This window comes from Rhinatrema bivittatum, chromosome 19 (genome assembly GCF_901001135.1).
Source record: "Rhinatrema bivittatum chromosome 19, aRhiBiv1.1, whole genome shotgun sequence".
NCBI classification, from domain to species: domain Eukaryota; kingdom Metazoa; phylum Chordata; class Amphibia; order Gymnophiona; family Rhinatrematidae; genus Rhinatrema; species Rhinatrema bivittatum.
Window position 1 is genome coordinate 4,221,010 of NC_042633.1, and position 13,134 is coordinate 4,234,143.

General features: G+C 44.7%; 1 protein-coding gene across 1 annotated transcript in view; it reads left to right on the top strand.

Moving 5' to 3' along the window:
- The window catches only part of LOC115081071 (vomeronasal type-2 receptor 26-like), a 134,066-nt gene extending 123,517 nt beyond the window's left edge, over window positions 1-10,549 (top strand). The window contains exons 5-6 of the mRNA XM_029585584.1: window positions 2,041-2,167; window positions 9,645-10,549. Of these exons, the coding sequence (XP_029441444.1) occupies window positions 2,041-2,167; window positions 9,645-10,549 (1,032 nt within the window). The remainder of the gene's footprint in view (window positions 1-2,040; window positions 2,168-9,644) is intronic.
- The last annotated feature ends 2,585 nt before the right edge of the window (window positions 10,550-13,134 follow it).

Below are 13,134 nucleotides of genomic sequence, written 5' to 3' on the forward strand. Positions count from 1 at the left end.
GAAGGTACTACCTGAATAGGGACACAGGAAGGACCACACAAAGGAACAGGAACAAGGAGATGCTGGAACAAGGAGACACTGGAACAAGAAGGCAAACTCGATACACCACGGTGTTGACCCGATTGCCAAGGCAAGGAAGTGGTGTGTGACCACTTCCTTATATTCAGGAGTCAATCAGGGCACGCTGTGGAGCTGGGAACCACCCCGGCCCTTTAAGAGACCGGGCAGTCCATGCGCGCATGCCTAGGGGCAGGGCCGGCGCCACAGAGGATGCCAAACCCCGTCGTGAGGCCTGGTAAGCGGTGGAAGGTCCAGAGGGCACCTCCGCGGGACGCTGTGGTCGCATGAGGCTGGCAACCGCAGCGGGGGAGGACGGCCCGGGACCCGCCAGAGCACGGATGAGGTGAGCAGGCCTGGGCGTGGGCCAAACGTGGATGGAACGCGCAACAATATTTCCTATTTCCTTGCATTTCGGGAATAACAAAAAAACAATAGGAAAAAAATTGAAATGTGTGTTGTTTTTTCTATTTTTTTTTCTGTGGGGAGTCAAAAATGTTTAAAAATATAAAAAACCTAAACTTGCCTCAACCCTTCTGATTTATTAAAATAAGGAGCCCCCTCACTCCCACCGATGACTCTCCAAAATCCCTGGTGGTCTAGTGGGGGGCTCAGAAGTGACCTCCCATTCCCAAGCTGGCAGTTTCCATTAGTCAAAATGTCACCAGCCACCATTTACCCCTACCATGTGACAGGGGCTCCTGGTTTCTTTCGGCATCCCCTTCACATGGTAGGGGCAGAGGTCGGCTGGCCCCCTACTAGACATCCAGATATTTTTGGTGATTCCTGAGGGAGTCATAAAAGTGGATGGGGGGGGGGGGGGCTATGCTGGTCGAGAGGGCTCCTTTTATTAATAAATGGGAAGGGTTGGGGCATTTTTTTAAACAAAATTGAGAATGAAAAGAAAATCAATGATCTGGGAGTGGACTTGAAATAGCTCATCACCAGAACGAAAATGAAAATGAGCCAAACAATTTTGGGGGTACCACCCCTACTGTATGGTCACTTTTCTCTATATTTGGCGAGGGTCTGTTTGTGTTCTCCATGTGTGATTGAGGTTAAGTATTCTGCTAATTTGTCATTTCTATGCATAGAAAATTGGTTTGTTCTGTTTTCCTAATAGGAGTTATATTGGTGTTTTAGGGTCACCTTTTCACAGGGTTGTAACTGCATGCTGGCAGTTAGTGCTGTTTTTGGAATGGGAGGTTTATTATATTGTAATTGTTTTTTTTAGTTTGCTCATAGCTTTCTAAGGACCAAGTCCACACCTTACATCCACTGCAATATTCCTAATTCCTTATGCGTTCCAAGTGTCTTTCTGGCTTTTATGCAGGGTTTTCTTTTTGACACCACAGCAGTGCATGTAAATATAATGTACATGCTGTTGTGATATTTTTATTTCAAAAGTCGGTACTTTGACTGTCCGCTTTCATGTAAAATCTTTTATTATAAGTGCATAATTTGGAATTTGTATGTGTAGAAGGGCTGTGGTTGGGAGAAGGCTGGGCACAAAACTGTGGAGGAGTGGGGTTGGAGCCTAATACCCTTGCACTGACCCTGATTAGAAAAAGAATACAAATTAAAAGTTCAAAAAAACAGAATGAGGAGGGGCCAGCCCAGTAATTGTTCACACAGGGCTGCAAAAAATGTTAGCACTGAGCCTGCATGGTGGCACCCTGTGGTGACACGCTGGTGGGCTTCCAACACCTCCCCAGTAAAAAGAGATTCCACATGGTGGTGCCATGTGTTGATGCACTGGCGGGTGATGGTGAGGGATAAGGGGGGAAAATACAAATGCATTGGCCTCCAGGTGCCAGAGGCCCTCACTCCACCTCTGAGTATGGGTGAACTGGGGGAGTTCAGGGTGAAGCACTAAGAGGTCTAGAACTGGAGACAGTCTGGGTGAACTGGCAAACGAAAGGTCAGAAAGGTAACACTTATTTTAATAATTGTACAGCTTTTTATTTTTTTTTCAATCTTCAGAAACCTCCACAGTCCAAATGCAGCTTCAGTTGCCCTCTTGGCTACTGGAAGTCAACCAAGAAGGAAAAGCCTGTCTGCTGCTATGACTGCATTCCCTGCCCAGAGGGAGAGGTCTCTAACAAAACTGGTGGGTGATATCATGTAATATGTAGCACGTACATTTTGGCCCCAGCTATGTGACATTATGCAGGATGCAAATTTCCAAGAAACATGACTAATAGGGATGTGAATTCATATATAACAAGAAAGCAAATTAGGCAGATTCATTTTGGTTCATGAAAAATGAAATACAAAATCGACAGTGCCAAAAAAATTCTCATCTACATTTGTTTTTAATTCTTATTAAAATCTATGTGCTTTATTTGATCTTTTACCTTTTCAAATACTGTATATATGGACAAAATGAAATGTGTGCTATGGAACTGAGCACTGTCATTGCAGAGTGAATCATGAAAAAGTAAACCTTTGAGGCACTTTATTTTTGTTCAAGTTGAACAAAATGTCTCTTCTCCAAGTTGTTCAGCCTGGAGAAGAGATGGCGGGAGGTCTACAAAATCATGAAAGGGCTTGGATTTGTAAATGTGAAATGGTAATTTACTCTTTTGAATAATACAAGGACTAGGGAGCATTCCATGAAACTAGCAAGTAGCACATTTAAAATAAATTGGAAAAAAATACTTTTTACTCAATGCACAATTAACCTCTGGAATTCAATGCAAGAGAATGTGTTTAAGGCAGCTAGTGTAGCTGGGTTTAAAAAAAAAGAGTTGGATAGGTTTCAAAAGGGAATAGCCACTGGTTGTTCTTGGCAATTTGTACCATGGGATTTAATGTTTGGGTACTTGCCTGGTACTTGTGACTTGGATTGGACAGAGACAGGATACTTGGCTTGCGTCTCTGGAAGGGACAACAGGTATACCCGTCCCCGTGGCGGCGTGGTGCCCGGGAGCAAATTGATCGCACAGTCGAAAGGGCAGTGCTCCAGGAGAATCTCAGCCTTTTCTTTGGAAAAGACATCAAGGTAGTCTTGGTAAGGTGGAGGCAAGGCCAATGATGTCATCAGGAGAGGTACTGGTGGTCGAGGAACGCCGACAAAACAAGAGTTGAAGCACGATGGCCCCCAGGCCGTCACCTGGAGGGTATCCCATGAGATTACAGGAGCATGCCGCTGCCAAGGTAGTCCCAAGATGACCGGGAGCATAGACCTCTCCAGGATGAGGAATGAGATCCTCCATGTGCAAAATACCATTGTGTAACGTGAGGGGCCTGGTACGGGTTTCGATGGTTCCTGGAAGGAGTCTTCCCTAAATGGAGGACACCCGGAGTGGGGGCTTTTGGGGTTGAACCGCAATCTGGAGTTGCTGAACCAAATCCTTGAGGATGAAGTTTCCCCTGGCTCCAGAGTCGATCAGGGCTAGCGTATCGAACTCTCCTTCAGGAAGGAGTAAGGTCACCGGGACAGTGCACGGGGAGGCAGAGGTGGTGTGGCCTAGGGTTAGCTCCTCGACTATCCCTAGGTCTGAGCGTTTCCCGGGGATACAATACAATACAATACAGGCACAGGCCCAGGGACTGATGTCTTCTCCTCTCTTCTTGAGAGATAGGCCACTGGCCTACCTGCATGGGTTCAGGATCTTGAGCCCCCAGAGAGGCAAACTGAGAACTCCTGCTTCGGGAAGAAGTGGTTTCAGAGGTTCTAGGCCTAGGAGCCGACCTCCTCTCCCGGAACCGGTGTTGGATGTGGCGGTCCATGCAGCCCGCTAGATCAATGAGATTGTTCAAGTCATCCAGGAGATCTCTGGCCGCCAATTCATCCTGAAGTCTTGGGGAGAGACTTTCCAAAAAGATACCATGCAAGCTGTCACTTCCCTAATTCAATTCGGCAGCAAGAGTCTGGAAGTCCACAGCGTGTTCCACCAAAGTCCGGTTACCCTGACGCAGCTGGAGCAGTTCTGATGCGGCAGTGGGTCTATGGGAGGACTCCTTGAAGACACGCTGAAAGGCAGTGACGAACTGTACCAGGTTGTCCAGATGGGAGTCCTAGTGCTCCCAGAGGTTGGAGGCCCACGCCAGGGGTCTCCCGTCCAGCAGGGAGATAATAAAGCTTGTCTTGACCTGGTCTATCAGAAACTGAAGTGGGAGGAGGTTAAATCGAATATAGCACTGGTTCAGGAACCCTCGGCAAAGTTCGCACCTCCCGAAAACTGCGAGGGTACTGGCATCTGTATGGGTACTGTAGATCCGGAACTGGTCCCAGTTCCTGGTACTGAGGAAATGGAAGCAGTGGTTCCACCTACACGATCAGCTAATCCCTTCACTGTCGCCATCAGGGAGTCGAGGCAAGTTTGCTGCTGTTGCAGCCTCTGGGCAATACCCGGGATGGCTTTCAAGCCTGCTAGGTCTGCCGGGTCCATGACCTTGTAAACTGTTACGTTGTGGACCCTTAGGCCGGCTGAGACAGTAGATGGAATGCTGTAGGAACCCACAGAAAGTGTCACAGCCGGGAGGCGGCGCTGAAGAGATCCTGGAGAGTATATTAGTAGCAGCCAAAATGGCGCTGATGGCCCGAGAGCGGGAGATCGCGCCGGGCCCCCCCCCCCCCCCCCCCACTGGAACACCAGGTAATTTAACATTTTGGGGGGGTAAGGGAGGGTAAGGGATTGGTTTTAAAGGGTCGGGGTGAGTTTAGGGGTTGTTTTGGTGTGCCGGTTTTCCCGTCCTCCCCCCAAATAATTCCCGTGCCCGATTTAACGATTTTGACGATAAATCGGGGAATTTGTATTGTATCGCGCACTCTAACGATTTTTGACGATTTAAAAATTATCTGATGATTTTTTTAAATCGTCAAAAAACGATTCACATCCCTAGTTGTGATTCTCTGAAATTAGATACTTAGAGCTACTAGCTGTAGAGAAATAAAACTTCTATTATTAAAATGCTACAAAATAATGTAAGGTATTCCTTGGAGAGAGAGGCAGTGTGATATGCAAAGCACCATTATAACACTCTTTCTCAAGTGATTTTACTAATAGCAAGACTATTTATAGGATTACTACATTTTTTAATCCACCCTTATGCTAGATTACATACTTGCCAAATTCTATGTGATTGGTTTTGTATTATAAACAAATAATCTGAATGGACATATGGTAATTTGCTCTCATCTTCCATGCTAATTTTTCTTGCTTCGAATGTAAATTACATTATCTATGGCTTGCAATTAGATGGAATGGAAACTGGCCTTGTTTCTGTTCAAAAATGTTCTAATCTTATACAGTGGTTTTGTCTAGGAAAACAAGTGCAAGATTATAATGTTGTTAGCATTTACAAAATTTCTTATGATCAAAAATCAAAAACTGAGAACAAACAAATAATGACTTCATGTATGACGTCAAAAAGTGTGTATCAGATTCTTCATCACTTTCATGTCTATAATGGGGGGCTTGTAGGCACTACAACAATCCCTTTTCATCATTTTCATGACAGATCTGCATGCTTAACTTTTGATGTTTGTGCATATAATGTGATTTGGATTTAATATTCCTCTAGCCTTACAAGTAAAAGCAACAATTTTGCACTTATATTTGAATATTATTGGATTTCATCAGACCGCTATACCCTCAGAGCATACATCTGCATTTCTAGAGAGATTAAATGCACACATTTCATAGTCAGGTGTATATATATATATATATATATACACACAAATAAGTTGAAAAGTTAAGGTAAAAATAGTAAAGATAGTTTCATAAGTAGTTTTTCTAAAAAAATATTCTAGTCTATGTGCGAGTAAAAATCTTTGTGTTTTTCTAAACTTATGAATGAAATAAAATGATGTTAGTAAAGTATAAACTTTGTATATGCTGTAGGTATATGTGTAGGTGTAGTACCATTATAAAAACAGTCTGAGTCTTTGTCATTGTCCTGGTACCACTGGAGTACACCTTAATAGTTTTAAAAAATTTCAGTTCAGTAGAAGGTTCTTTTGCTTGTGACTTGATTCATTGAACACATAAGTCTGCAGGGCAGTCAGGAAGCTGTAGTGGGAAATATTGGCACTGGGTAGCATTTAGGGATGTGAATCGTTTTTTGACGATTTAAAAAAATCGTCAGATATATTTTAAATCGTCAAAAATCGTTAAGAGTCGCGATACAATAGAAATTCCCCCGATTTATCGTGAAAAATCATAAATCGGGGGAGGGGGGGATGGCGGGGAAAACCGGCACACCAAAACAACCCCTAAACCCACCCCGACCCTATAAAACAAATCCCTTACCTTCCCCCACCCTCCTGAACCCCCCCAAAACTTTTTACGAGTACCTGGTTGTCCAGTGGGGGCGCGGGGACCGATCTCCGGCTCTTGGTCCATCGGCGCCATTTTGGCTGCCACTCAAAAATGGCGCCAATGGCCCGATAAAAAACCCCCCCACCTGACCCTTTAAAAACGACCCCTTAGCTTCCCCCACCCTCCCGATCCCCCCAAAACATTTTAAAATTACCTGATGGTCTAGTGGTGGTCCCGGGAGCAATCTCCCGTTCTCAGGCCGTCGACTGCCACTCATAAAGATGGCGCCGATGGCCCTTTGCCCTTACCATATGACAGGGTATCCGTGCCATTGGCCGGCCTCTGTCACATGGTAGGAACACTGGAAAGGGAGAGTAGGGTGCCTTGTGGCATAAGGCCTGCCTTCTCTCCAGCAGCACAAGCCTCCAGAGGGTCATCCTTGCTTGAAACCAAATCCCGTCTTGGTCCGGTCTCTTGAATCTTGTTCCAGCCATGTTTTAGACGCTGCATGTACCTGTGCCGCATCAGCGTGGTCCGTGACCAGCCACAGGTGGCTGTGTAGGGCACGCCCCGGTGCAGGCCTCTACAATATCAGAGACATGTTACTCGCACTTGCTTCACTTCTCGTCTGGAGTCTGCCCTGCATCCAGCATGGTCCGTGACCAGCCCCGTGGGCGGGCTGTGTAGGGCGCACTGCATCACAGCCTTAACCTAGTACTTGATTCTGAGTCCTCGCCTTCAGTACCTTGATCCTGAGTCTTTGTCCAAGTACCCTCGTCTTCGCCTAAGTACTCTCGTCTTTGCCTGAGTCTTCGTCCCAGTCTTCATGTTCTGCCTCAGCCTCCGTCTGGCCTCACGCACTCGTAATTCCCAAGAAGTGGGTCCGAAAGGGCTGTCGAGTGGCCGGAGGGCTACTCTCGTGACCAGTATTGCGTTGCTGGGTCACACTGGTGCATGCAGGTACAGCGGAGGCTGGGCCCAGCCTTGTTCCTGCTCCGGATTCCTTTGTCTTCAGTCCAGCCCATGCTCGGGAATGCCTTGCCTGCCTCGGCACCTCTTCGGAGTTCCTCTGGGTTCGAGCCATGTCCAAGAACACACAATCCCCTGGAAAGTGGAACCGCTCTCCTAGCGCTTCGTAACAGTCAGCCCTTACAGATAGTTAATAATCTAGGATTTTAGAGGCTACTGCAGCTGTTATCCATTATTAATAAAGTTCTCTTCTTGACAACACTCAGCAGGTACATTATCTCTAGCCTGTACACACAGTGCCATACAGGCACAGGTGACAAGGTGAAGAATAGAAGAATCCAATTCAGTTGGAACAGCTGGACAAGCCAGAATGCTACACATGTATATCTTTCCCTACCAGAACACTTGTGGCTAATGTCTGGAACAGGAGCATAAAATAGCTCACATCTGAATCATGCAGCAGGATACAGAAGGGTTGTGCTATATACTCAGGTGATGAAAAAGAGCCATACCTCGGTGAGCTTCATAGTATCAATAAAGAAGATAGAGGGCTGGCAGCCAGAGATACATAACTAGTTTGTATTTTCATGACAGACAGTGGTAAATAATGGGGTGGGAAGAAGAAAACAATTTTTTTTTTCGTTTGCTTTTGGGGGGTTTCCCCGTGAATTTCATTTTGTTTAATGTTTATCTTATTTCATTAAAAAAATAAAATAAAATAAAACAAAAAAAGAAACAGGGCCTCCTGAGTCTTCCTGTCCACACCAGCCATTCCTCCCACCCAAAATAATGCATGGCCCAAGATCCTCCTCAGCACCCACTTACCCAGTCAGGGGGGGGAATCTGATGGTGAGGCTTAGGCCCAGGCTGAAACTTTGGCCTTGTGTAGGACTAGGACACAGTAGGTTGCCATGACTTCAGCCTAGGACCTAAGCAAGGACCAGGCTTTGAGGCCTGGTCCTGACACCCGGGTCCTAGGTGCAGTCCAAGTAGTGGAGTTTGTTCCAGAGACCAGGTCCCAATGAACCCAGGCCCGATTTGGAGGCCAGGTCCCAAAGCTTAGTTCTTGGCCCAGCCCAGAGGCTGGGTTCCAATGCTCAGGCCTCTGCCCAGGGTCAGGTCCAGGCCAGGTTCCCAGGCTACAGGGGGTCTTCTTTCATCTGTCTTCATCATTGAAATGACGTAGTCTGTATGGGAGGTGCCGGAGTTAATTAAATCCAGTGCATCCTCTCGTGGATGGTGCCATTTTGATGTATGGCAGCCTGGGTCTGGGCTGAGGCCCCGGCATCGGGACCCTGCCTCCAGACGGGGCCCCAGTTTTGGGCCTGGCAGTGGGCCACAATGTTGGATCCCCAACGGAGCAGGTAAGTTTTGACAATTTTGGGGATCTCAGCCTAAACCCCAGCATTGGGCCCAAGCCATGGCCGAGAACAAGGTATTATGCTTAGGACTAGGCCACAGCACCTGCATCAGGCCATGGCCTATTGCAAGGTGAGGCCCTGGCCTCGAGCCTAGGAGCAGGACCTTGCTTTGGTCCTCGGCCTATTCCCTAGATGAGGTCCCAACTTTGGGCCTGGGCTTAGGTCCAATGGATCACTTTTTTGTTTTGACAATGAAACGTGAAAACCAACAACATTTTGTAGGATTTTAAATCATTTCTCTATGAAAAGGAAAAGAAATAGGAATTGTTTTCTAATTTCCTATTTAATTTCTCCCAAATGCCTATCCCTAATAAATATATGAAAAAGGCAGTGAAAAATGTAGGCTATGAGGGGATCCATGGCATTGCACACTTGCTGCACCTGGCAATAAAGAACACCTGGGGGACCAACGAAGAACACTCCAGCTTAGTTCTGAAAGAATAGATCAAGTGGATTAGAAAAATAGTAGGGCACTTTCACAGCTAAAGAAAGTGAGTAGCTTCTACTTGTATACCTTACCTCTATGTGCACAGTTATACAATTAAGTTCTTGCTCTCCCCTGCCCAGCACCAGCTGTATGTGTGTTGTTCACATTTAGAAATCAAACTGATTAAAAATATACATGCAGTAATGGCTGAATTAAGGAGGCAACTCTGACAACTTTTCCAGAATTAGGTTTAGTGTAGTGAAATGGATAAATAAAATATCCTCTGACATGTACATATCTATCTGCCATAACTGATGAACTTGAAAATATTTAATCCAAAGATTCATCATTAAAATATAAAAAGAATTGCACCTTCTGGCACAGGCAATGCTAAAGTGAAAAAATTATCAGTAAATATACGAGAACATGTTTTCAAACAGCTGTAAAACTTTGAAACTAATGCTATCTGTGAGATACTGAGCCAATATTCTTTATTCTCAGATATGGATACCTGTTGGAAGTGCCCAGAAGATCAATGGCCCAACCAAAAGAGAAATGCCTGCATTCCAAAAGTGGTAATCTTCCTGTCCTATGAAGAACCTTTGGGGATAACTTTGATTGTCATCAGCATTTTCTTCTTTCTTAACACTGCTGTTATTATAGGAATATTTATTAATTACAGAGACACTCCCATAGTGAGAGCAAACAACCGGAACCTCAGTTACATTCTCCTTGTCTCTCTCATGTTCTGCTTCCTTTGCTCCTTGATATTCATCGGCCGACCTGAGGACATGACCTGCATCTTCCGACAAACTGCCTTTGGGATCACTTTCTCCATCTCTCTCTCCTCCATACTGGCAAAAACCATCACAGTGGTCATGGCCTTCCAGGCTACCAAGCCAGGAAGCAAGCTCCGGAAATGGATGGGTTCCAGGGTCTCAAACTCTATTGTCCTTTCCTGTTCCCTTATTCAGGCTGTTCTGTGTCTTTCCTGGTTGGGCACTGCTCCCCCATTCCTATATCTTAATATGCAATCAGAAACTGGAGCAATTCTAATTGAATGTAATGAAGGGTCAATAACTGCATTTTACTGTGTTCTGGGTTATCTGGGATTTCTGGCTGGTGTCAGCTTCATTGTGGCTTTCCTAGCAAGAAATCTACCTGACAGTTTCAATGAGACCAAAAACATCACCTTCAGCATGCTGGTGTTCTGCAGTGTTTGGGTGTCCTTCATCCCAACATACTTGAGCACCAGGGGCAAATACCTGGTGGCAGTGGAGATTTTTGCTATCCAGGCCTCCAGCGCTGGACTACTGGGCTGTATCTTTATCCCCAAATGCTACATTATTCTGCTGAGGCCTGATAGGAACAACAGGAAGTGCCTAGCAAAAAATGCAATAACTTAAAGGCCTAGAAAAGATAATATTTTCATATACTAAAAAAAAGATATAAAAAATAATTATTGTATTGTGCTGCAGTTATATTTGATCTCTCATATTCTGCAAACAGTAAGGCAAATTTAACAGTTACTACTTATCATTCATAGGAAGGGTTGGGATATTATAATATTGAGTTGCCTCATTATTCTCTTCTTGTTTTTCAGACCTATCCAATTTTGCTCTAATCCCTATTATATGTACGGTTTCTTAAACTGTCCCCAGACTTGCCAGTAATAAAGGTTTCCAAATGCAAAGGGTCTTGATAGGTAATCAAGCACTTGCAGAGAAATTGAAGGAAAAATAGCACCCAAAGCCTAGACTATGGAGTTTAACAGAAGAAATTGTTTCTTCTGTGCCTGAGTTACTCTGGAGACATCAGGAAAAGTTCTGACCACGAAGGAAAAATATGTGGGGCGGATTTTCAAAGAGTTACACGCGTATATTATGCGTGTAACCCTGAAAACCCGCTCCTGCGTGCGCCGAGCCTATTTTGCATAGGCTTGGTGACGCGCGCAAGCCCCGGGATGTGCGTATGCCCCGGGGCTCGAAAAAAGGGGCAGGGAATGGGCGGTTCGGGAGCGTGGCCAGAGGGCTCCGAAGGCCCTCTAGGTCGGGGGATCGCGCGCCGGCACTTGGCCAGCGCGTGCAACCTACGCCTGCCCAGAGGCAAGCGCAACTTATTTAACAAAGGTAAGGGGGGGTTTTAGATAGGGCTGGGGGGCGGGTTAGGTAGGGGAAGGGAGGGGAAGGGAGGGGAAGGTGGAGGGGAGCAGCCTCGGAGGGAACGGGGAAAGCCATCGGGGCTCCCCTAGGGCTCGGCACGTGCAAGGTGCACAAGTGTGCACCCCCTTACGTGCGCCGACCCCGGATTTTATAACTTGCGCGCAGCTGCGCACGCATGTTATAAAATTGGGTGTAGATTTGTGTGCACCGGGTTACGTGCACAAATCTATGCCCGCGCGTAGTTCTTAAAATCCGGCTCTTTATTGTTACAATATTTTTCGAAAAGAAGGTTCTTATTTTGTTCAGAGCAAAAAGAATCATAAAAGGGAGCCCTAGTTGGTATAATATTAATAGAAGCTTCTATAAAAGTAGAGATCCCCAGACTTTCAACATTAAGAAGTCAAACATACTCTCCTAAAAATGCACAATTTTCTGTCTAGTCAGGTAGTACATCCTTGACAAAGATGGTGTTTTTTCTTCTGAAATTTTTTAATAATTTCAGTTGGTGATAATCTAGTAAACAGGAAGTTCAAAAATCATCTGATTATCTAACATCTCAATCTGACTGTGGATATAAAAAAAACTATCCATAAAATTTATATACCTGCATTCTGTGAAGACTGTAGTTGAGGATAAACAGAACCTACTGAGTTTTCATGTTCCTTTAAACGATTCCCATGCTCAGTTAATTTGGACCCAAATTCAGAAGCAAAATAACTCATCTGGGAGTCAGTATAAACAAATATTTTTTTCCAGTATAAGTAGCTCTGCTCCCCTTTTATTGGGTTTGTTTTTTTGCCTTTTGGTTTTACTTGTCAATGGCTTTCCCCTAACTTATCGTATATACTCGTGTATAAGTCAATCTCATGTATAAGTCAAGGGTATTTTTGGGCCCCAAAATTAAGAATTATCTGTGACCTGTGGATAAGTCGAGGTTAAAACTTAGGAAGCTTATGAAATGGTGAAATCAAACAAAGAAACAAAACTGGTAACTTAAGAAAATTGCTTTTATTTATTTTTTAAAAGCTTAATAAAATGTCTCGAAAGAAACATTATCATTTAACCACTTAAGAAAATCTCTTTTATTTAGTTATTAAATGAAGAATAAAGTGCCTCATTCAAATCTGATTCTTCATCATCAGAATGCCTGAATAAATCATGGAACTGTTCTTCGTTGATGTCATCAGCGTAAACATTGTCTTCGCTGTCTCCATCTGTTGAATCATCTTCCGATGCTGATTCATCTTTATCTTCATAAATGGTGTCATCTTTTGATCCATCCATACCATAGCTAATGCCTCATCACCCCACCAGCAAATGTGAATTCAGAAAACGAGGATAAGAACAGATGTGAGAAACTTGCCTCCTACTTTCACAACAAAATTGATACGCTCATGGCACGCTTTACTACATCACCATCTACCACCATGCCTACATCCACCAACACACATATCAACACTCCTACCCACAGTGCTCCCACACACAACACTAATCAAACTTTACACCTCCCAGCTACCCTTACAAACTTTGAAACCACTAGTGCAATAGAAATAGAAGCAATTCTCAAGAAGATCAAACCAGCAATGCACCCTTTTGATATCATGCCCACAAAAACTCTCCTCGCTATTCCTACTAGGATAGCTAAACTGATCGCAGAGATTATCAACAAATCTATCACCTCTGGGCTGGTGCCTTCTCAACTCAAACATGCCATAATAAAGCCGACTCTCAAAAAACCGGACCTGGACTCTACTGAACCATCTAACTACCGCCCAGTATCAAACCTCCCTTTTCTATCAAAAATAATAGAAAAAATCATCAACAAGCAA